Source organism: Trypanosoma cruzi, genomic scaffold (assembly GCF_000209065.1).
Source record: "Trypanosoma cruzi strain CL Brener 1047053517145 genomic scaffold, whole genome shotgun sequence".
Lineage (NCBI taxonomy): Eukaryota > Euglenozoa > Kinetoplastea > Trypanosomatida > Trypanosomatidae > Trypanosoma > Trypanosoma cruzi.
The window spans coordinates 404,540-424,177 of NW_001849571.1; the positions used below are offsets into that span (position 1 = coordinate 404,540).

The 19,638-nt window shown below is 52.6% G+C and overlaps 9 protein-coding genes across 9 annotated transcripts, besides 8 other annotated features; 4 read left to right on the forward strand and 5 right to left on the reverse strand.

Moving 5' to 3' along the window:
- Positions 1-10,520: part of a sequence feature (areas not merged during assembly with more than two copies in the genome that could not be assigned to a particular haplotype) that runs on past the window's edge.
- On the forward strand, positions 14-991 carry Tc00.1047053506965.100 (mucin-associated surface protein (MASP), putative; the record flags this gene model as incomplete). Its single annotated transcript, XM_809057.1, has 1 exon — positions 14-991. One exon carries the CDS (start codon positions 14-16, stop codon positions 989-991), a length of 978 nt encoding a protein of 325 aa, XP_814150.1.
- Positions 1,223-1,435: a sequence feature (T-rich).
- On the forward strand, positions 2,642-3,052 carry Tc00.1047053506965.110 (uncharacterized protein; the record flags this gene model as incomplete). Its single annotated transcript, XM_809058.1, has 1 exon — positions 2,642-3,052. The coding sequence occupies one exon, from the start codon at positions 2,642-2,644 to the stop codon at positions 3,050-3,052; it is 411 nt and encodes a 136-aa protein (XP_814151.1).
- Tc00.1047053506965.120 (uncharacterized protein) lies at positions 3,378-3,686 on the forward strand (the record flags this gene model as incomplete). Its single annotated transcript, XM_809059.1, has 1 exon — positions 3,378-3,686. One exon carries the CDS (start codon positions 3,378-3,380, stop codon positions 3,684-3,686), a length of 309 nt encoding a protein of 102 aa, XP_814152.1.
- Positions 4,250-4,270: a sequence feature (AT_rich).
- Tc00.1047053506965.130 (mucin-associated surface protein (MASP), putative) lies at positions 4,502-5,728 on the forward strand (the record flags this gene model as incomplete). Its single annotated transcript, XM_809060.1, has 1 exon — positions 4,502-5,728. The coding sequence occupies one exon, from the start codon at positions 4,502-4,504 to the stop codon at positions 5,726-5,728; it is 1,227 nt and encodes a 408-aa protein (XP_814153.1).
- Positions 9,537-9,559: a sequence feature (AT_rich).
- On the reverse strand, positions 10,004-11,089 carry Tc00.1047053506965.140 (mucin-associated surface protein (MASP), putative; the record flags this gene model as incomplete). The annotated part of the gene is made up of 1 exon (XM_809061.1): positions 10,004-11,089. One exon carries the CDS (start codon positions 11,087-11,089, stop codon positions 10,004-10,006), a length of 1,086 nt encoding a protein of 361 aa, XP_814154.1.
- Positions 10,521-11,870: a sequence feature (haploid, Esmeraldo-like haplotype).
- On the reverse strand, positions 11,809-12,666 carry Tc00.1047053506965.160 (uncharacterized protein; the record flags this gene model as incomplete). The annotated part of the gene is made up of 1 exon (XM_809062.1): positions 11,809-12,666. One exon carries the CDS (start codon positions 12,664-12,666, stop codon positions 11,809-11,811), a length of 858 nt encoding a protein of 285 aa, XP_814155.1.
- Positions 11,871-15,790: a sequence feature (areas not merged during assembly with more than two copies in the genome that could not be assigned to a particular haplotype).
- On the reverse strand, positions 14,406-16,685 carry Tc00.1047053506965.170 (trans-sialidase, putative; the record flags this gene model as incomplete). The annotated part of the gene is made up of 1 exon (XM_809063.1): positions 14,406-16,685. One exon carries the CDS (start codon positions 16,683-16,685, stop codon positions 14,406-14,408), a length of 2,280 nt encoding a protein of 759 aa, XP_814156.1.
- Positions 15,791-16,634: a sequence feature (heterozygous, Esmeraldo-like haplotype).
- Positions 16,635-19,638: a sequence feature (areas not merged during assembly with more than two copies in the genome that could not be assigned to a particular haplotype).
- Tc00.1047053506965.180 (mucin-associated surface protein (MASP), putative) lies at positions 17,690-18,529 on the reverse strand (the record flags this gene model as incomplete). The annotated part of the gene is made up of 1 exon (XM_809064.1): positions 17,690-18,529. The coding sequence occupies one exon, from the start codon at positions 18,527-18,529 to the stop codon at positions 17,690-17,692; it is 840 nt and encodes a 279-aa protein (XP_814157.1).
- Positions 18,985-19,617, reverse strand: Tc00.1047053506965.190 (mucin TcMUCII, putative; the record flags this gene model as incomplete). The annotated part of the gene is made up of 1 exon (XM_809065.1): positions 18,985-19,617. One exon carries the CDS (start codon positions 19,615-19,617, stop codon positions 18,985-18,987), a length of 633 nt encoding a protein of 210 aa, XP_814158.1.

Here is a 19,638-nt window from a genome sequence, read left to right on the forward strand (position 1 = left end):
AGTGACAGGAGTGATGGCGATGATGATGACTGGCCGTGTGCTGCTGGTGTGTGCCCTCTGCGTGCTGTGGTGCTGTGGTGCGGCGGTGGTATCGTCTATCCCTGACGTTACCGGTCGTGAAAATGTTCCGCATGGGTATTTGGTTGTTAATTGGGAAACGTTGCTAAAGAACGAATGTGCGACGGACAAAAAGTACATTAATGAGGATGGGACGGTGAATGAGTCAGCGGTGAAAGACTGCATACGCGATGCGATGAGGGTGGTTTGTAAAGTTTTTTGTCGCAAGATTTTAGGGGAACCTGACGACTCTGAAGGTGAGCGTATTTGTGAGGAGTACGTTGGCAGCCGAGATGAGGCCGGCCAATCTTCTCATGTAATAACACCGGCGGAAGCAGAAACTCTACAAGCACCAAGGAGCGAACTGGAAGAATTGGAAAAAACACCGGGAGAGACACCGAAGCCACTATCGGGAGGACCAGCAACAGAAGGTGAAGCAGCAAAAACAACAGGAGGACCACCAACACCGCCAGTGGAAGCACAACACAACCGTGAAGGAAACGTGCCGGTTTTACACCCAGAAGATGACCCAGGGACCACAGAGTCAAACAGTGATTCAGAAGAGGATGACAGCGCCTCCACTACAGACAACCAAGAGAGCGTAACACCCGACGGTCATGACAAATCAACCCCAACGTTACTCTCAACCGCCACCGATACTGTCAAAAATGAAGCAGACAGGGTCAATACAGAGGGAACTCAAAAACCTGCGACGGAATCAAATGCCGAAAGGAAAGAAGTAGAGGAAAGCGATGAAAAAAAATATGACAATACGAAAACAATTCCAGCTGAAGCAGCTGCTACAACAAATAATACAGCGATGCCTGGCGACAGTGACGGCAGCACCGCGGTCTCCCACACCACCTCCCCTCTTTTGCTTCTTCTTCTTCTTGTTGTTGCGTGTGCGGCTGCGGCTGCGGTGGTGGCCGCGTGAGAGTGAGTGAGAGAGAGCCATGCACCGCCCGCACACACACTCGTCTTTCACCCACTCTCTGTGTGTGTCCCCTTGCATGGACTCTCGCCCTCACCTCAACCCACGAAGCACACACATAATGTGCCCATTGTATATATGCATGCACACCCATGCAGGCCCGTTGGTGCTCTCTTTTGCACGACACGCACCGCTGCCGTCCTGCCTGGCTGCATGGGCGGAGCACCGTAACTGTTTTTTATTTTTTTTTATTTTTGTAATTTTTTTAATTTGCTTTTGCTACGAGCTTTTATCCATTTCTTACAAACCCATTCTTTTTTTTTTTTTTTTTTTGCGTATTTTAAATTTATTTTCCTGTTTGCTTCTTCTTTTGTTTAAAAAAAGTTTTTTTTTCTGTTCTTTTCTTTTTTTAAATCTTTCATCCCCTCATCCCTCTTTTTTGCTTTTGGGGGCAATCACTATGGACGTTTTTCCTTTTCTACTCTTCCCTCTTTAATTGTTTCTTCTGCACTCTTCCTGTGAGGGGTGCCGTGTGTTTCCCGCCCAACTGCTTCACTCGCACACCACCGACACGCTCATGACGACGGCCCTGTGCGCCTCGCCTGCTGCACGCATGAGGAGGGGCCGCGACGAACGGCGCGCCGAGGGAGCCGTGACGTGTGGGCGTGCGACGAGGGCCTGTGGGGCGGAGCACACATTTCTTTCCCTCTTGTTTTGTTTCCTTGCGGCCAGGGCGGGCAGACACCCGCAGCGCCACACACACAGCCACACCCTGCCGCCGTGTTTTTCTTTTCTTTTTGCTTTGCGTGTGCATTTCTCGCGCCGGCACTCCCTTCGGTGTCGGCCTCGTGAGCATTTCTTTTCCCTCCTGATGATTTTTTTTTGCTGCGCTCACTCTCCCGATGGAGTGACGCGACTCCCGTCATGTCTGCGTGCTTCTCTCAGTCCTCACACACACGAGTGACTGTGCTCTGCGGGCCGCACTCACACGCCGATGAGAGGGCTGAGGGGAGCAGCAACACGCAGATGACCCCATGAAATATAAACGATGTGCGGACACACGGAGGGTCAGACGGTTGAAAGACATGCAACTATTTAATTTTCTTTTGCGGGCAAAATGTATGCAGACAGTTTGGTAGGGCTATAAGGCAGCCGGCTGTTTTTTTCTTATTTTGTGTGGAACAGTAATGGACGATTTCTTTTTTCATTTATAATTATTTTGTGCGATGGGGTTTATATAAGACGAAGGGGAAAGTTTTTTTGTTTTAAATAAATTTTGTGTGGATTGCCGCTGCTTGGGCTGCAGTGCAATCATGAGTTTCAGCGGTCTTCTTCTTGTTGTTTCCGTTATGCTTCTCTGCTGTACATTTTGTGCGTCCCTTCACATACTCTGCTCCCTTTTTTCTACTTCATTGCTTTGTGTTTCTGCAGGCACACACAACCACACACACACAAAATGCACATTGCAGTGGATATGAATGCTCCTTTTGCAGTGCATGCTGGCAGTTGCGTGTGGCGGCTGTTGTCTTCTTCCGTGGCCATGAGGAGAAGGGAGGAGGGAGTGAAGTGCGCAGCCCGAGTCTCTTTTCCTGCGGGTGTGGTGCACCGCGTGTGACTGCGTTGAGTTGGGCTCCGTGTTTCATTGAGGGCGGGATGGCTGGAAATTTTGGTGCCGCGTCATGGATGGATGAGGATTCGCTTGCGCGTGTGGCTGCTGTGGTGCTTGCTTGCTCCGTGTGCGTGTGGCGGCAGCTGGGAGTCCTGGACATGTATCTGGTGATGCGGATGCGGTGGTTGTGCCGGTGGATGTGTCGTGTGCTCCGAGTGACGGCAGCCTGCGCTATCGCGTGTGTGTGTGTGTGTGGGAGTGGAAGAAGTTTTCTGCTGCCAGTGCTGAGGCTCAGCATGAGAGTTATACTTTCAGTGGCTTTGATGTGCGCATGCATGGCAGGAATGGTGAGCTGGGTGCTGTGTGCCATGTGGCCAATGCGGTGCACACATGTAGCAACTGTGCTGCCAGCTGTTCAACGAAGGAGGAAGGGGCCACCGTTGCCTTCACGATGAATGTGCCGTCACATAAATACGCCGGCCCTCATGAATTGTGGTGGCGTCAATTTTCTCCCGATGGAACCATCCATCCGCCTGCACGGAGCAGCGCTGCTGACCGTACGGGCATCTGTCAGTTGCCGCCGCCCCGTGAAGGGAAGGATGACACAAAATCTGGTGGACAACTGCACCGCAAGTTAATGCTGAGCCGTCACGTCAACACGAGGATTGGCGACAGTCTGCCGCGGCTGACGGACCCAACACCGTCGATCGGAGTCCCGCATCCAACACGGCGACCAGCACGCCTAAGACGAGGCCTGAGTTTGCCACCAATCCGAACGAAATGATGGTCCCGAATGCATCCAAGAAGAGGCTTTTCTTTGCCTATGGTTTGAAAATATTAGTGGCGTCGAATGGTTCCGGGATCATGTCTGTCACTTATGGCGGCAGGGAACACGTTGCTGCGGATAACACGGACGAGGTGAGTGAGCACAACGCCACTGGACACAAATCTCTCGTTTCAGAAAATGGCGTTGCAGGCAGTGGATTTGTTGCTGAGGGTGATGCGGACGGATTGACTCAACGCAATGCCTCTGGACACGAAAACCCCAATTACGAGAATTCACCGCGCAGTATTCCGGAAACGGTGTGAGTCCCGACGACTGCTTTGCCGTGCTCTACGACGCGAAATTGACACTGCGAGAGTTAACTGTTGACGGCATTCTGCGTGTGTGTGTGTATTGGGCGTTGCTACTTCTTCTGGGTTTGTGTGGATTTGTGGCGGTCTTGTGAGCCGAAGAGTATGGAATTGCGACTCCTCACGGAGAACATGTGCCACGTTGCATGCGTGTTTTTTTTTTTATTATTTACGTTTTACTGTTGGTTTTGTTGTTTTCTTGGAATGATAAGTATCCTTGCTGTTCCTTTATTTAATGGTCGGCTGCTGCACACTGTCATGAGAGACATTTTCCTCCTCTTTGTTTTTTTTTTTTTTTTGCCCACACGCGGTGCCGGCCTCATTGCTGTGCGTCCCACGGACTGCACGAAAGGAGGATTGGAGGAACAGGCCGGATGCCGCAATGAAGTGTGAAGGATGTTGTGTGGGCTGGTGGAACAGCAAGATCTCTTTTAAATTTATTCAATGGAGGCAATATATGTATACACAAACACATGCTCTTATTTTGCCGCTTGGCGCATGAAATAAACGTCCTGCCGAATAAATTTTATTTATTTATTCCGGGAGTCCTGCCGGACACTCGACTCTTTTCTTGTTTTTATTGCTTAACTTCTGGTTTGCAGGGCGGTGTGCAAGTTCTGCAATTGTACTGATTTCCTCTGCCTCGACGTGCGTGCTGCTCCTGCTGCTGTTTGTTACTTTGGCTGTGTTACTTTTTTCTCTGCTTACTTCTGCTCTGCGTTGACTGGAAGTTAGTTTGTGCTGAAGGCTGCACGCAAGTGACAGGAGCGATGATGATGACTGGCCGTGTGCTGCTGGTGTGTGCCCTCTGCGTGCTGTGGTGCGGTGCCGGATGGGTTTATGCGAGAGAATTCGAGAACAGCGCACTGGGTGGCTGCATGGCGTCGGGAGCGTTGGGTGCTAGTTGGTACCATATGCCCAGCGGATGTGATAAAGCTGCGCTTACGCCGCCCTTACGGTCAGCACTGCCTATTCCTGCTATAAAGGCTGAAGCTAGTGAGGATGATGTTCCTCTTAGGGAAGAGGATGATTCAATTTCAACTTCAGGTGCAGTTGTTGGCACCGCCATGCCTGGTGAAAGTGACGGTGCTGGTCTTGTCATTCAATCTGGTCCCCCTGCTGGTGGTGTTGCTCCAACGACCCCCAGCGGTGGGTCATCCACCCAAAACATGGAATCTCAGCGAGCCGTTCAGCATTTAGAACCAACCGATCCTGCGGCGTCCGTATTGCTCAAAGTGGAAGTACCGGGGGAGCCAATGCCCATTGCAGAAGAAAGCCTTTCTAATACACAAGATAGACCAGAAATTCGAGTTACTGGTGAGGATAATACTGAACGCGAGAAACTGCGGAGTGCTGTGGATACGGGAGACCGTTTCAGCGACCAACCAAAAGAACCAACGCCGCCATTGAAAACAACACCACAATTACAACCAACAACACCAGTACCGCCACCGTCGTCAAAAGCATCAACAACGGAATTATCATCAGGAGAGGGAAATCCACAAGCAGCAACAACAGACACGCAGACTCCAACACCAACAATTGGAAAGACGACAACTTCAGAAACCGCAACGGACTATAAAGCACCTAAAACTCCTTCAAAGGATGATGAGGCAGAGCAACACAGTAAAGAGAGGGTCCCATCGGATTTGATGAAGAATACAGCCAACGGCCATCCAGCAGACACAACAGCATCATCCATCCCTACAATTGGCAGTGGTGATGTTCAGAGAAATGCGGATAAGAACGGCAATGATGCTCAACGGCCTGACACAAAAGGAACACACAACGACCCCGCAGCTGTTAATACCAACGATACTCTTACAGCCAGTGTGGCAGCACCACAAACAACAGAAAGACTTGCCGATGCCAAAACAAATCATACGGTGACACCTGGCAACAGTGAGGGCAGCACCGCGGTCTCGCACACCACCTCCCCTCTTTTGCTTCTTCTTGTTGTTGCGTGTGCGGCTGCTGCTGCGGTGGTGGCCGCGTGAGAGTGAGTGAGAGAGCGCCATGCACCGCCCGCACACACACTCGTCTTTCACCCACTCTCTGTGTGTGTCCCCTTGCATGGACTCTCGCCCTCACCTCATCCCACGAAGCACACACATAATGTGCCCATTGTATATATTGCATGCACACCCATGCAGGCCCGTTGGTGCTCTCTTTTGCACGACACGCACCGCTGCCGTCCTGCCTGGCTGCATGGGCGGAGCACCGTAACTGTTTCTGTTTTGTTTTTATTGCATTGAGTGGGCGACCTCTCTCTCTCTCTCCCTGTGTGTGTGTTTTGCTTTACGGGAGCAATGAGAGTGTGTGCGCTGGTCGTCCCACGCCTCGTCTTTTTTTGTTGTTTTGTAAATTTAATTTTTTTTTCTGTTTGCTTTAAATTTTTTGGTAGTCTTTTTTTGTTATTAATTTTTGCATTTTAAATCTTTCATCCCCTCATCCCTCTTTTTTGCTTTTGGGGCAATCACTATGGACACGTTTTTCCTTTTCTACTCTTCCCTCTTTTAATTGTTTCTTCTGCACTCTTCCTGTGAGGGGTGCCGTGTGTTTCCCGCCCAACTGCTCCACTCGCACACCCACCGACACGCTCATGACGACGGCCCTGTGCGCCTCGCCTGCTGCACGCATGAGGAGGGGCCGCGACGAACGGCGCGCTGAGGGAGCCGTGACGTGTGGGCGTGCGACGAGGGCTGGTGGGGCGGAGCACACATTTCTTTCCCTCCTGTTTTTTTTTTTTTTTTTGCGGTCAGGGCGGGCAGACACCCGCAGCGCCACACACACAGCCACACCCTGCCGCCGTGTTTTGTTTTATTTATTCGATGGATGTGTGCTGCCACCGTGCGTGATTGTTGAGGTTGGGGCCGTGCCGCATGTATCGCTGCCGTCCAGCTGTGCCTCTTGCTGTGTTGATGTGCCTCCCTGTGCTCCTCTTCTTTTCTGCTACTCCAGCACACACAAAAGTATTTGCACAGTGTTCTGCAGGAATGCTCTTTGCGACGGCGGGACGTTGGCTTGCATCCCGTGCCGAAATGGTGAGGCCGCTGCGTGTGTGCGTGCGGTGGGAATCACGGTGCCATTGGATGGATGTGTGTGGGACGCCTTTTGCATTGAGTTTGTGGCCGGCTGACGCGGCTGCACGATGCCCGCCATGCGAGAAAGTGCTGCCTGCTCTTGGGGTCATTCTTCTTTTACCTCTGTTTTTGCACTTCCGGTTGCGTGCGCTGCTCGGTGTGTGCTGACGCGTGACGGACGGTGCCACGATGGCCTCTTCCGACGGTGACAGTCGCTGTGCTCTCGGCACACATCCACACACAATTCCTTGTCTCTCTGTGGGTGTGATTGCAGCAGGGCGTTGCTGCGGGCGTGATGGGGATCACGACGGCGTCACCCCTCGAGAAGGTCCCACGCTCTGTCGGTTGTGGAGCGGCGAGGCGGTTTGCCTGCAGCTCGGCTGACAGCCGCACAGTCGCTTTATTGCGGTCACTCCGTCGGCATCACCCGCTGCGATGGTGTCTGCAAGAGCCGCAGCCCCGATGACGATGGCCTCGTGGTTATCTGGCAGCTCAGAACTTCAGGCCATTCGCCCTTCAGGATTGCCCTTGCAGCACGACTGGCGCAGCACCGGCCAGGCATCGTTCTTCTCCAGGAGTGCAGGCACCAGAGTGCTCCAGTGACGAGGCTCGTTGGCTGCAGCAACTTCCACCAGGCCTGCGGTGGGCGTGCCGGTGGCGTGGCCTTCTTGGTGCGCCACACCTTGCCGTGCGAGCGCCTGTCGCTGCTGGCACCAACTGCGTGGAGACCACTGCCTTCCGCGTGCGCCCACCGGCCAGCCCCAGCATGTACGTGGTTAACCTCTGAAACCCTCCAACGGCAATTGCCCACGCTGTTCGGTTTGCGGGCAACATTCGTCGCTTAGGCCCCGCAGCGGTTATTTTTGACCTGAATTCACATCATGAGCTGCGGGACGGTTGCTCACCATCCACGACGGCAGGAGAGGACCTCGCCGCCACCCCCAAGCGGCATGGAGTGTGAGCTGTTCGACGACCCGGCACAGGCAACGTGGATCAGCGGCGACAGCGTCTCGTTTCCCGACGTGACTGCGCAACGCGTACTGCGTGTCTCCCACGGGACATCCACCCGTTTACATGGACTCGGAACACCATCTGCCATGCCACACTGCGGGGACGAAGGACGGCATCCCGCGACAGGCAGGCATGCTGCCACGACGGAAACATGCCGCTTTGTCCTGCGTGAAGCTGACTGTGATGCTTCCACCTCGGCGTGTGCAACGCCTCTGGCCGCTGTGACCACATGTTTGGAGATGCACCGAGGCACCGTGCGAGCGGCAGCCGTAACAGTCCCACAGGAATGTGGACGGACGGAATGGAGCAGGCCAAGTGTGTTGCAGCGGCAGCCTGCCCCGAGCTGAAATGCACCGCAAACGGGAGGACCGCAATCATGTCCTTCGCCGTGGCTTCTCCATGCTGCTAGAGGTCCGTGCGAAACAGCTTGGTGCCCTCTGGAGCCCAGGCCTGTGATGCCCTGAGGCATGGCAGCGCCACGTCCCTGCCCTCTGGGATCGGCTGTGCTGCGGTGCTGTTGGGACCGCGTCTGTGCTCTGTCTCGGCCGTAACCTCTTCCCGACTTGAGCACCGCCACTCCTTGCCGAGCAGCAAGCGGCTGATGGACGTCCTCCTGCCCACTCCTCGGCAGACCGGCACGCGCCCTGCGGATCACAAGTAACCCTTCATGTCGGTGGTGCTGCCCTCCCTCACACTGAAGAGGCAGGACCACCCCGACCGCCTCCGGAACCTCCACCTGGCGTGTCGACGGCACCTCCTCGTAGAACGACGAGCAGCAGATCAACGTCGCCCTGCCCAAGCTGCAGCAGAATCTTCTCGTCCATCGTATGAAGGCACACGCCCGACGTGTCCACCCTGGCACTCCAATCGCTGGAGAAGGCATCGCATGTGGATTCTGCGACAGCTCCACCGTATTCCCAAGAAGTGCCTCACGCGCAGGTCACTACCAAAAATGTCAAGCGTATCAACGAGCTAAAAACGGACAGCGCACCTCCGCAAGCTCCAATGACAGCCATAGCCCTTCAGCCACTCCGCTACGGCAACCACCACCAGCCGCTGAGCCGCCTGACGGTCCACGGGAGGCCCTGCCGCACATGATGTGGGAATGCACCCGTCCTCGACAACTGAGCATCCGACTATTTGGGAACACCACCTCTCGCACTACAGCATCGTTCAGGAAGGAAAAACTGGCCACATCGCTACGGAGAGCCCGCAGGCCATTAACGAACAGTGGCTGCAAAGTATAATGAAACAAATACTTCTCTTTTCTCAGCATAGAAAAACGTCACCTTCACACTCGCAATTGCCACCAATAAATTCATTGCGTAATACTGCTCTGAGCTGCAATACTTCCTGGTATCATCCAGGTCCCTTGTCGACATATGGATGCGGATGGGCGCCCATCCATTCCTCCCAATGACGGTGCATGTCTGCGACGCACCTTCATATCCAAAAGGCACGTCCCTCACCACAGCCGGGATCGACTTTTCCCTTTCGGCACGCACCGCTTTTTCAATGGAGCAGGAGCACATCAGGCTGGCAGCAAAGCACCCGCCGGCACAACACATCACAAACATCATCACAACCAGAAGCACCAGCAGCAATGCAGACCGTGAAGTGATGCGGAACAACTGACGCATGCTGTACGTAAAAGAAGACACTTCATGGCTTGACAAGGATAAGAAACACTCACAATACCTCAAAAGAATACAAAAATAAAATAAAATAAAAAATCATACGTCCGCAGTCAAAGCAACCCAATAATCTAAAAACAATTGTAATGCGTGCTCTCAACCGCAAAAAAATGAAAAACAAAACAAAAAAGCCGAAGCGTGGGACGACCAGCGCACACACTCTCATTGCTCCCGTAAAGCAAAACACACACACAGGGAGAGAGAGAGAGAGAGGTCGCCCACTCAATGCAATAAAAACAAAACAGAAACAGTTACGGTGCTCCGCCCATGCAGCCAGGCAGGACGGCAGCGGTGCGTGTCGTGCAAAAGAGAGCACCAACGGGCCTGCATGGGTGTGCATGCAATATATACAATGGGCACATTATGTGTGTGCTTCGTGGGATGAGGTGAGGGCGAGAGTCCATGCAAGGGGACACACACAGAGAGAGAGAGAGAGAAGGACGAGTGTGTGTGCGGGCGGTGCACGGCTCTCTCTCACTCACCCTCACGCGGCCACCACCGCAGCAGCAGCCGCACATACAACAAGAAGAAGCAAAAGAGGGGAGGTGGTGTGGGAGACCGCGGTGCTGCCGTCACTGTCGCCAACCTTTTCATTATCGCCATTTTGGCGTTTTTCTGTCGCTGCAGCATCCGGAGTTCGAGCATCCTCGTTTGTCTTCGTCCCTGTGGATTGTTCCTCCTCAAGAGGAGAAGGTTCTTCGCTTGTAGATGGCTCAGCTTCTTTTTCTTGACTGCCAGTTGATGTACTCTGCGCCGTAACTTCTGCAAAGGCAGGGTATTTCTTATTTTCCTTTTGTAGTTCGGGTATGTTCGTGGATGTATCCGTGCTTTGGCCTTCATTGGTCTTTTGTTCCGGAGTTAACATCTCATTTTGGGTTTTGTGCTCCGGCGTTACTGTGTTTGGCACTGTCGTTTGAACCTGTTCACTGCTTTCTGATTCCTTACCTGGACCCTCTAATAAGTCTTCTTTTCTGGGGTTCTTTGGAGCCGCGTTTCCAATATCTTGTACTCCCAATGAGGGCTGACCTTCTCCACCCGTATTGTTCTCGCCAACGCCTTTACCCTCTTCTGAAGCGGAAATGTGTGGCTGAGGCGCTGATGGCGGTAGCGGTTGTGACTGTTGCGGTTGTGGCTGCGCTTTCTGTGGCAAATTCACTTGCAATTGTGGCGGCTGTATTTCTTCTTGTCCTACGTTTTGTAATGGCGGCTCTGTTCTTTCTTTTCCTGGACCATCTTCCATAGTTTCTTCTAAATGCTCTGAAGAGTTATTATTTTTTTCATCCTCCACTCCATTAACAACATCCTGTTGATCAGTTTTAACTTCGTTTCCTTCAAAAGATTTTACTGCAGATGTTTCTTTTGATTGATTAACATTGGGCACATCTATTCTTAAAACTGAGACGCCTGGACCTGGCACTGAAGTTCCAGTCGACCCCACCGCACCTTTACCACCGGCAGGAATCTCCACCACCTCCGCATCATTCTCAGCGCAACCGCCGGCACCGCACCACAGCACGCAGAGGGCACACACCAGCAGCAGCACACGGCCAGTCATCATCATCGCCATCATCACTCCTGTCACTTGCGTGTAGCCTTCAGCACAAAATAACTCCCCGTCAACAGAGAGCAAAAAGAGTGGCACAGTAAAAAACACCACAAGCAGCACGCACACCGACCTGCAAACAAAAAACTAAAAAAAGCAGGAAAAACACAAAACACAATTTAAGTGTGCGACAGGACTCCCAGAAACAATGAAGAAAATTCATTCGGCAGAATTTTTATTTCATGTGCCATGGAGCAGAATATAGACGACCTTGTGTTTCTGTACATTCATATTGCCTGCACCAATAAAAAGAAATTAAAATAAAAATAAGTGATTGTACTGCTTCACGAGCCCACACAATATCCCTCACATTTCACGCGGCATCCGGCCTCTTCTCCCAATCCCCGTTCCTGCAGTCCGTGGGATGCAAGGCAGCGGAGCCGGCACCGCGTGTCAGCAACAACAAAAAAGAAACACACAAAAGAGAGGGAAACACTTCGCCCATTCCAGTGTACATCAACCGAACATTAAATAATGAGGGGGAAAAAAGGGTACTTATTACTCCAGAGGAAAAAGATTCAAAAAGAACATTACAAAAAAGAAAAAAGGGAAAAACAGCAATAAAAAAGAAAAAAAGTTTAAAAGGCAATCAGTAAATCATTAAAAAAGAAGAGAAAAAACAGTGACATAAAAGCCGCAAAGTATGCGGTAAATATCCCCCGTGGAGAGTCACAATTCCACCCTCTTTAGCTCGAAAGACTACCACAACTCCACATAGCTCCAGCAGCAGCAGCAGCAACGCCAGAGACACGCACACACGCGCAGTGCGGTCGCCAGTTGAATCGCATAGTATCAACTTCACGTCGCCAAACAGGGCGAGGCGGTCCTCGGCACTCACGCCGCTCCAGATCGTGCAAGGTCACATTTCTTGATACCGCTTTGTTTTTTCCGGAGACGTTGTGACCATTCATTCCTCCCGCAATTTCCCCAGAAAAGTGCTCGCCGCTGCCGTCAACGGCCTCACTCTTACGGGCATCCTTCGAGCCCACTGAAATCCTCAACGCGGTGGCGGGCGCAGTCATCGTCTCAAATGCATTCGGATCCATTTCTATGTTCCGACTCGTGGCAATGCTAGGCCTCCTCTTGGGTGGTGTTGGAGCCACGTTTTCTTTCGGATCGGTTGCAATGCGAAACTTTTTCCTACACTTGTTGGATGCGGGACTCCGATCGACGGTGTTGGGTCCGTCAGCCGCGGCAGACTGTCGCCAATCCTCGTGTTGACGTGACGGCTCAGCATTAACTTGTGGCGCAGTTGTCTCACCAGATTTTGTGTCATCCTTCCCTTCACGGGGCGACGGCAACTGACAGATGCCCGTCTGGTCAGCATCGCCGCTCCGTGCAGGCGGATGGATGGTTCCATCGGGAGAAAATTGACGCCACCACAATTCATAAGGGCCGGCGTATTTATGTGTCGTCACATTCATCGTGAAGGCAACGGTGGCCCCTTCCTCCTTCGTTGCACAGCTGGCAGCACAGTTGCTACATGTGTGCACCGCATTGGCCACATGGCACACAGCACCCAGCTCACCATTCCTGCCATGCATGCGCACATCAAAGCCACTGAAAGTACAGTTCTCATACTGAGCCTCAGCACCGGCAGCAGAACACTTCTTCCACTCCCACACACAAACACAGGCACGCGATACCTCAGGCTGCCGTCACTCGGAGCACACGACACATCCACCGGCACAACCACCGTATCCGCATCACCAGATACATGTCCAGGACTCCCAGCCACCCCACTCAACAAACACGGAGCAAGCACCCACCACAACAGCCACACGCGCCAGTGCACCCTCATCCATCCATGACGCGGCAAAAAATTTCCAGCCATCCCGCCCTCAATGGGACACGGAGCCCAACTCAACGCAGTCACACGCGGTGCACCACACCCGCAGGAAAAGAGACTCGGGCTGCGCACTTCACTCCCTCCACCTCCCTTCTCCTCATGGCCACGGAAGAGAACAGCCGCCACACGCAACTGCCAGCATGCACTACAAAAGGAGCATTCAAATCCACTGCAATGTGCATCTTGTGTGTGTGTGGTTGTTGTGTGCCTGCAGAAACACAAAGCAATGAAGTAGAAAAGAGGGAGCAGAGTATGTGGAGGGACGCACAACAATGTACAGCAGAGACGCATAACGGAAACAACAAGAAGAAGACCGCTCAAACTCATGACTGCACTGCAGCCCAAGCAGCGGCAATCCACACAAAATTTATTTAAAACAAAAAAACTTTCCCCTTCGTCTTATATAAACCCCATCGCACAAAATAATTATAAATGAAAAAGAAATCGTCCATTAATGTTCCACACAAATTTAAAAAAGCAGCCGGCTGCCGTGTGGCCACACCAAGCTGTCTGTATATATTTTGCCCGCAAAAGAAAATTAAAAAGATATTTAAATGTCCTTCAACCGTCTGAACCTCCGTGTGTCCGCACATCGTTTATATTTCACGGGGTCATCTGCGTGTTGCTGCTCCCCTCAGCCCTCTCATCGGCGTGTGAGTGCGGCCTGCAGAGCTCAGTCACTCGTGTGTGTGGAGACTGAGAGAAGCACGCAGACATGACGGCAGCCGCGTCACTCCATCGGGAGAGTGAGCGCAGCAAAAGAAAAAGAAAACATCAGGAGGGGAAAAGAAATGCTCAAGAGAGTGCCGGCGCGTGAAATGCACACGCAAAGCAAAAAATCTTAAAAACACGGCGGCAGGGTGTGGCTGTGTGTGTGTGGCGCTGCGGGTGTCTGCCCGCCCTGGCCGCAATAAAACAAAACAAGAGGGAAAGAAATGTGTGCTCCGCCCCACCGGCCCTCGTCGCACGCCCACATGTCACGGCTCCCTCAGCGCGCCGTTCGTCGCGGCCCCTCCTCATGCGTGCAGCGGGCGAGGCGCACAGGGCCGTCGTCATGAGCGTGTCGGTGGGTGTGCGAGTGAAGCAGTTGGGCGGAAACACATGGCACCCCTCACAGGAAGAGTGCAGAAGAAACAATTAAAAGAGGGAAGAGTAGAAAAGGAAAAACGTCCATAGTGATTGCCCCAAAAGCATAAAAAGTGTTGGGGGTATGAGGGATTAGAAATAAAAACAAAAAAGAATTTTTAAAAAGAAAAGACGCCCAATCGCACAACAAAGAAAAAAGAAAAAAAGACAAATAAATTAAAATCGCACAGCAAAGCAAACAAGGAGAAAAGTTAATAAAAGTTATTTAACAAGAGAAGTTCATTACCAGGTGTGTGTGTGTCGCTGCTGGGGATGCCGCAGGTGTCCCACGCGGCAGCCAGTCACTCCTCACGGAGCCGCAAACACCCACAGTCCCAACAGAAGAAGCAGCGATGGCAGCAGTCCGCTTCCGCAATAATTGCTGGCATCACCGTGTGCTCCACCATCAAGAGCGGTACCTTCATCCGTTTCTCCTGCTTCCGCTGTTTGTGGAATGGAAAGTTTGATTGTGTTAAGCGCAGTAAGCTCATTGTCACTCAACGGTCGGTTGTACAGCAGGACGTTCGTCACCGTCACGGGCACGTCTTGTCGGCTCCACGCGCTGCCTCCATCCCCTCCAATGTAGAAGTGGGAGATCCCTTTCGAACCTTTATCCTTCATATCAAATGGCGCACCTTCCACAAGCCTACCATCGACGTACACAAAGCCCTGGATGCCGTTCTGCAGCACAATGGCCACTTGGTGTGTTTTCCCTGGTTTCCAATTGCTGCTGAGCTCCGACGCCTTCCCGCCACTGGACAAAAGTTCCAACTTCTTTTCTCTGTTGTTGTACGACAGCCCCAGAAGTACAGTACTCTTAACACCATTCATCCTCTTCACACCCATCAAAGGAATGGGAGTATCTCCCTCCGGCACACCGTCGATGGACACCGTCGCCACAAGAGTGAATTTGTAGTTCGCAAAGTGGTACAGCTGATTCTCCCCCTGCGCGCCAACGGGCCACTCCGCCCACGCTCCCTGGAAGGTCACACCATCGGAAGTCTTTGTTGCCTCTGCTGCACCACCCTTTACTGTGGCGTCCACCCCAAGGTACTCGTCCCTCCATTTGTTATCAGAGAAGTTGCCAGACAAAAAGCCAACCAGCCCAGCCGTGATCTTAACAGCGCTGCAGTCAGTGTCAGCTGAGGGATCCTTCAGAGCAAGTGAAGTGGGGCACACCTGGGAGACACGTTCGTCCACTTTCTTCCATGTCGTCAGCACATCCTTCACCCGCTCCAGCTGCGCAGTCAGACGCACAGAGACCATACCGAGTGGTGGCTTCTCCGCATCGCCCTTCTTTTCGTACAGTGCAATCAACTCATTATTATCTCCACTTCTGTACAACAGGGAGCTGGCGGCAACCTCATCGTCTCCTTCCACGGATACCGGCCCAATATCAGCAATGTGCGTATTGTCCGTCAGCCAAAGATGGAGTTCACCCTTTTCCTTTCCATTTTCTTCGCTCTCAGCCTTGGCATACACCGGCAGAGTGACGAGCATCACATCCGTGTCCTCAATCGTCGCTGTGATGAACCCGCTCCTAACGGCCTTCTCACTTCCGACCTTTTTGCTGCCCCACACGCGAGAGAGTGTCCCGAGTGCCTCCGTCCACAAATCCCCCTTGTCAACGGACTCGTACACCCTGCGGCGGCCATCATCACACGCAGTCATCATCATGAGTTTTTTGTCCTTCCACTCCACGACGGAGGGAACCCTGCAGCCACCGTCAGACATCCCCTTCGACAGCTTCCCACCCACAGCATCCTTCGAGTATAGGATCAGCGAAACAGTCTTTCCATCATTCTTCGTGCCTTCCACTGGGAACACAAGCGTACCGTCGTTCATCTTGACACCCGATCCACCGCTGCCAATCAGCTGCTTCAAGGAGTTGTGTTGGTCGCCTAAAGTGCACGGTAGACCGTCAGTCTCCTTCCAATGGATTCGGTTGTTGCCGGTTCCACCAACGACCTGGCCCTTCACCAGCAATAGTCCGGATTTGACTGCGTCAGACGCAGCCTTACATTCAGCGAGATTTTCATGGCTGTGTTTTCCAACAAGCATGTAAATATCACTTCCCTTCACAACGGCTGTTGGTCGGCTCACATCTACTCTGTTCTCCTCCTCTGTGGAAGTGCCTTCCTCCAGAAATTGTGTATCCTTGACATCCTTCAGCACTTCCTCCGGTCCGTTATCCTTTCCCATCGTGAGAAGTTGGGATGCAATGCCAGTAAAAAAATCCTCTTTTTCATCCTTTTTGCACTGTGCCTCGGCAACGGCAAACACGTCACTCCCCACTTTTACAAGACCAGGAACACCCAACGACTCCACAGTTACATCCTTAGGGATGTCATTCCATTCAAAATTTGGATCTGCCTCTGACTGCTTCTCATCAGCGGATGCAGCCCCACCACTGCCGCAGCACATCATCACGACGAGGAGGAGCAGCACCGCGGAAGTAAACACACGCCGGGACATGTTGGGCCTCTGCGGCTCACTCTCTCTTCCTTCCCTCCTCCCTCCGCTGGATCCGGTCACGCGGCGACGGTTGTGTGTGCGGGGTGCCTTCACAGCAGCAACACGTGAGAGCATATAAATATGTGTGTGTGGGCGGTGTGTGTGCTGTTGATCCTTTTAGGCCTTCGAATTTCACAGTAGCGTTTCGCGTTTGTGTTCTTTCTTCGTAAGAGAGTAAAAGAAATGAAGAAAAACAGGATAATAAAAAGGGGTGAAAAAATAAGCACCGCCACCCATCCACAGTGAGTGGCACCATCATCCCCGCCGCAGTCACTCCCCACAACAACAACTCACGCACACAGACACACGGAACGAGAAGGAAGAACAGTACACCGGGAACACACAGCGACTGTTGCCACTACAAGCAGCAGCAGTCACGGCGGGTGTGTCGTTATTCGTCACGCGTGTGCACACACCGAGAAACACCAACACACAAAACAACAAAACGCAGGCTTCTTCGCCCCTCGCGAGGGCCTCCGCAGCCACAATCCTGTGCGTACGTGCATTCTCAGCGTTTTAAGCACGGCATATGTGTGCATGTGCTTGTGTGTTTGGCAGCGCCTATACTTGCAGAGCAGCTGTACGGCACAAGAGAGTCAGAAGAAAGCAACGGCAGAGAGAAGCCGATAGCACACACGCAAATTACTCATATCATCACACACAAACACACACACGCAGCCCGCGGAATGGGTGCTCTCAACCACAAAACAATGAAAAACAAAACAAAAAGCCGAAGCGTGGGACGACCAGCGCACACACTCTCATTGCTCCCGTAAAGCAAAACACACACACAGGGAGAGAGAGAGAGAGAGGTCGCCCACTCAATGCAATAAAAACAAAACAGAAACAGTTACGGTGCTCCGCCCATGCAGCCAGGCAGGACGGCAGCGGTGCGTGTCGTGCAAAAGAGAGCACCAACGGGCCTGCATGGGTGTGCATGCAATATATACAATGGGCACATTATGTGTGTGCTTCGTGGGATGAGGTGAGGGCGAGAGTCCATGCAAGGGGACACACACAGAGAGTGAGTGAAAGACGAGTGTGTGTGCGGGCGGTGCACGGCTCTCTCTCCCTCACTCTCACGCGGCCAACACCGCAGCAGCAGCCGCACACGCAACAACAAGAAGAAGCAAAAGAGGGGAAGTGGTGTGGGAGACCGCGGTGCTGCTGTCACTGTCGCCAGGTGTCATCGTATGATTTGTTTGAGCGGTTCCTGTTGATTGTTCTGCTGCATCACTCATTCTGACGGTGTCCACAGTACCGTCGTCAGTCGGTGTCGTGGAAATTGTTTGAGTGGTAATGGCCGGTGCGGCCGTGGAATTTCCCTCGGGTTGTTCCAAGGAAGCAGCGACATTTTCACGCTCCTGTCCCTCTTCAGACGGTGCGGCAACAATAATTTCAGTACTGCTCGGAGTATCTTCTGTGCGCTCCTCACTCTTGCGGCCGACGGTATTGTTGTTACTTGAAGAAGATGGCGGACCATTTCTCTCTGGACCCTCAATGGATGGATGTTTCCTGTCCTCTTGACTGTGAGAAGTCGCCAGTCTCCCTGGTGTACCATCGGGTGTTCCATCTTGCCGCTGTTCTCCCGATGATTTTGAAGGTGAAAGTAAATCCGTATGTTCGGGGTCGGATTGCGTGTGCTTTTTTTTTGATTCAACCTCTGAGGGAGCTTCCAATGACGATATCCCGGGTGGCGAACCCCTAACCTTATTCAGCTGTGATTGCTGTGCAGAAAGGTTTTCCGCTCCACCAGGCACCGTATGATCGGTGTCTTTTTCGGGACCTCCAGAACCACTCTCAGAATTAGCAGGTAAATCGGCAACAGGTACCACCTCCTCTTCACACCTACCGCCGGAACCGCACCACAGCACGCAGAGGGCACACACCAGCAGCACACGGCCAGTCATCATCGCCATCACTCCCGTCACTTGCGTGTAGCCTTCAGCACAAACTAACTCCCCGTCAACGCAGAAGAAGTAAAAGAAAAGACGAGTCACACAGCCAAAGTAACAGCCACCGCACAGTAACAAATGGCAACATACAGCAGCAGCAGCGCACACCATGAAACAGATTGAATCAGTACGATTGCAGAACTCGCACAAAACACTGCAAAAAGAAGTTTAAAAGGCAAGAAAAAACAAAGAGTAATAATAAAAAACAGGGCTCCAGTGCGCATGCATATGAGTGTATCCGCGATGCGTTCGACGTGACGGACGTGGGGCAAAACGCGGAGCACACAGCAGGGCAGCGGAGGCAAGTAAAGCAAAAAAAACGATCATCATAATGACTCTTACTTTATACATCGGACCACAGTGGACGTACACATTTCCCCGTGGCTGAGTGCTGGCACACACAGACCGCAAACACATCTTCAGCCCACAGCGGTGTACGCCAGCGCGGATACGGCAAGCACCAGCGGGGCACACACCCACGCAGAGCTGCTGAGGCTGCCGTCGACTTCGCGAAGACGCGACGGTGCGCGGGTGGTCGTCGTGGTTGGCGCCTCTGTAGTCGTAGTGCTTGGTGGCTCTGGCGCAGTGGTGGTCGTGGTTGGTGCGTTTGTCGTAGTGGTGGTCGTGGTGGTTGTCTGGGCAGGAGGTTTGTTCGTCGTGGTCGCCTTTGCGGGTTCTTCGTCTTCCTTATCTGTGAGGTCTGCAGATTTATTAGTGTCACTTTGTAACCCTGTCGTACCGGTCAAACTCTGTCCCGCTCCGGCATCTTCTCCTGGCTTTCCAGCCGGCTTAGTCACTGGTGGTGCGTGCGGTCTTGGCTGATCCTTCCCCTCTATTCCCTCTGTTGAGGAAGACGATGGATTGGTGCCGGTTCCCTTCACATTAACTGTAGGCTTACCGTTAGCCTTAGAATCCTGTGGCTGTGTTGCAGTCATCGTTGTGGTCCTCTCGGTAGACTCTTCAACCGTTTCAGTATCCACCGCGCACACGCACGGGCAGCAGCACAGGGCGAGCACCAACAGGGCGCACAGCAGACGGCACGTCGTCATCATCGTGAGTGTGGTCGTTCAGTG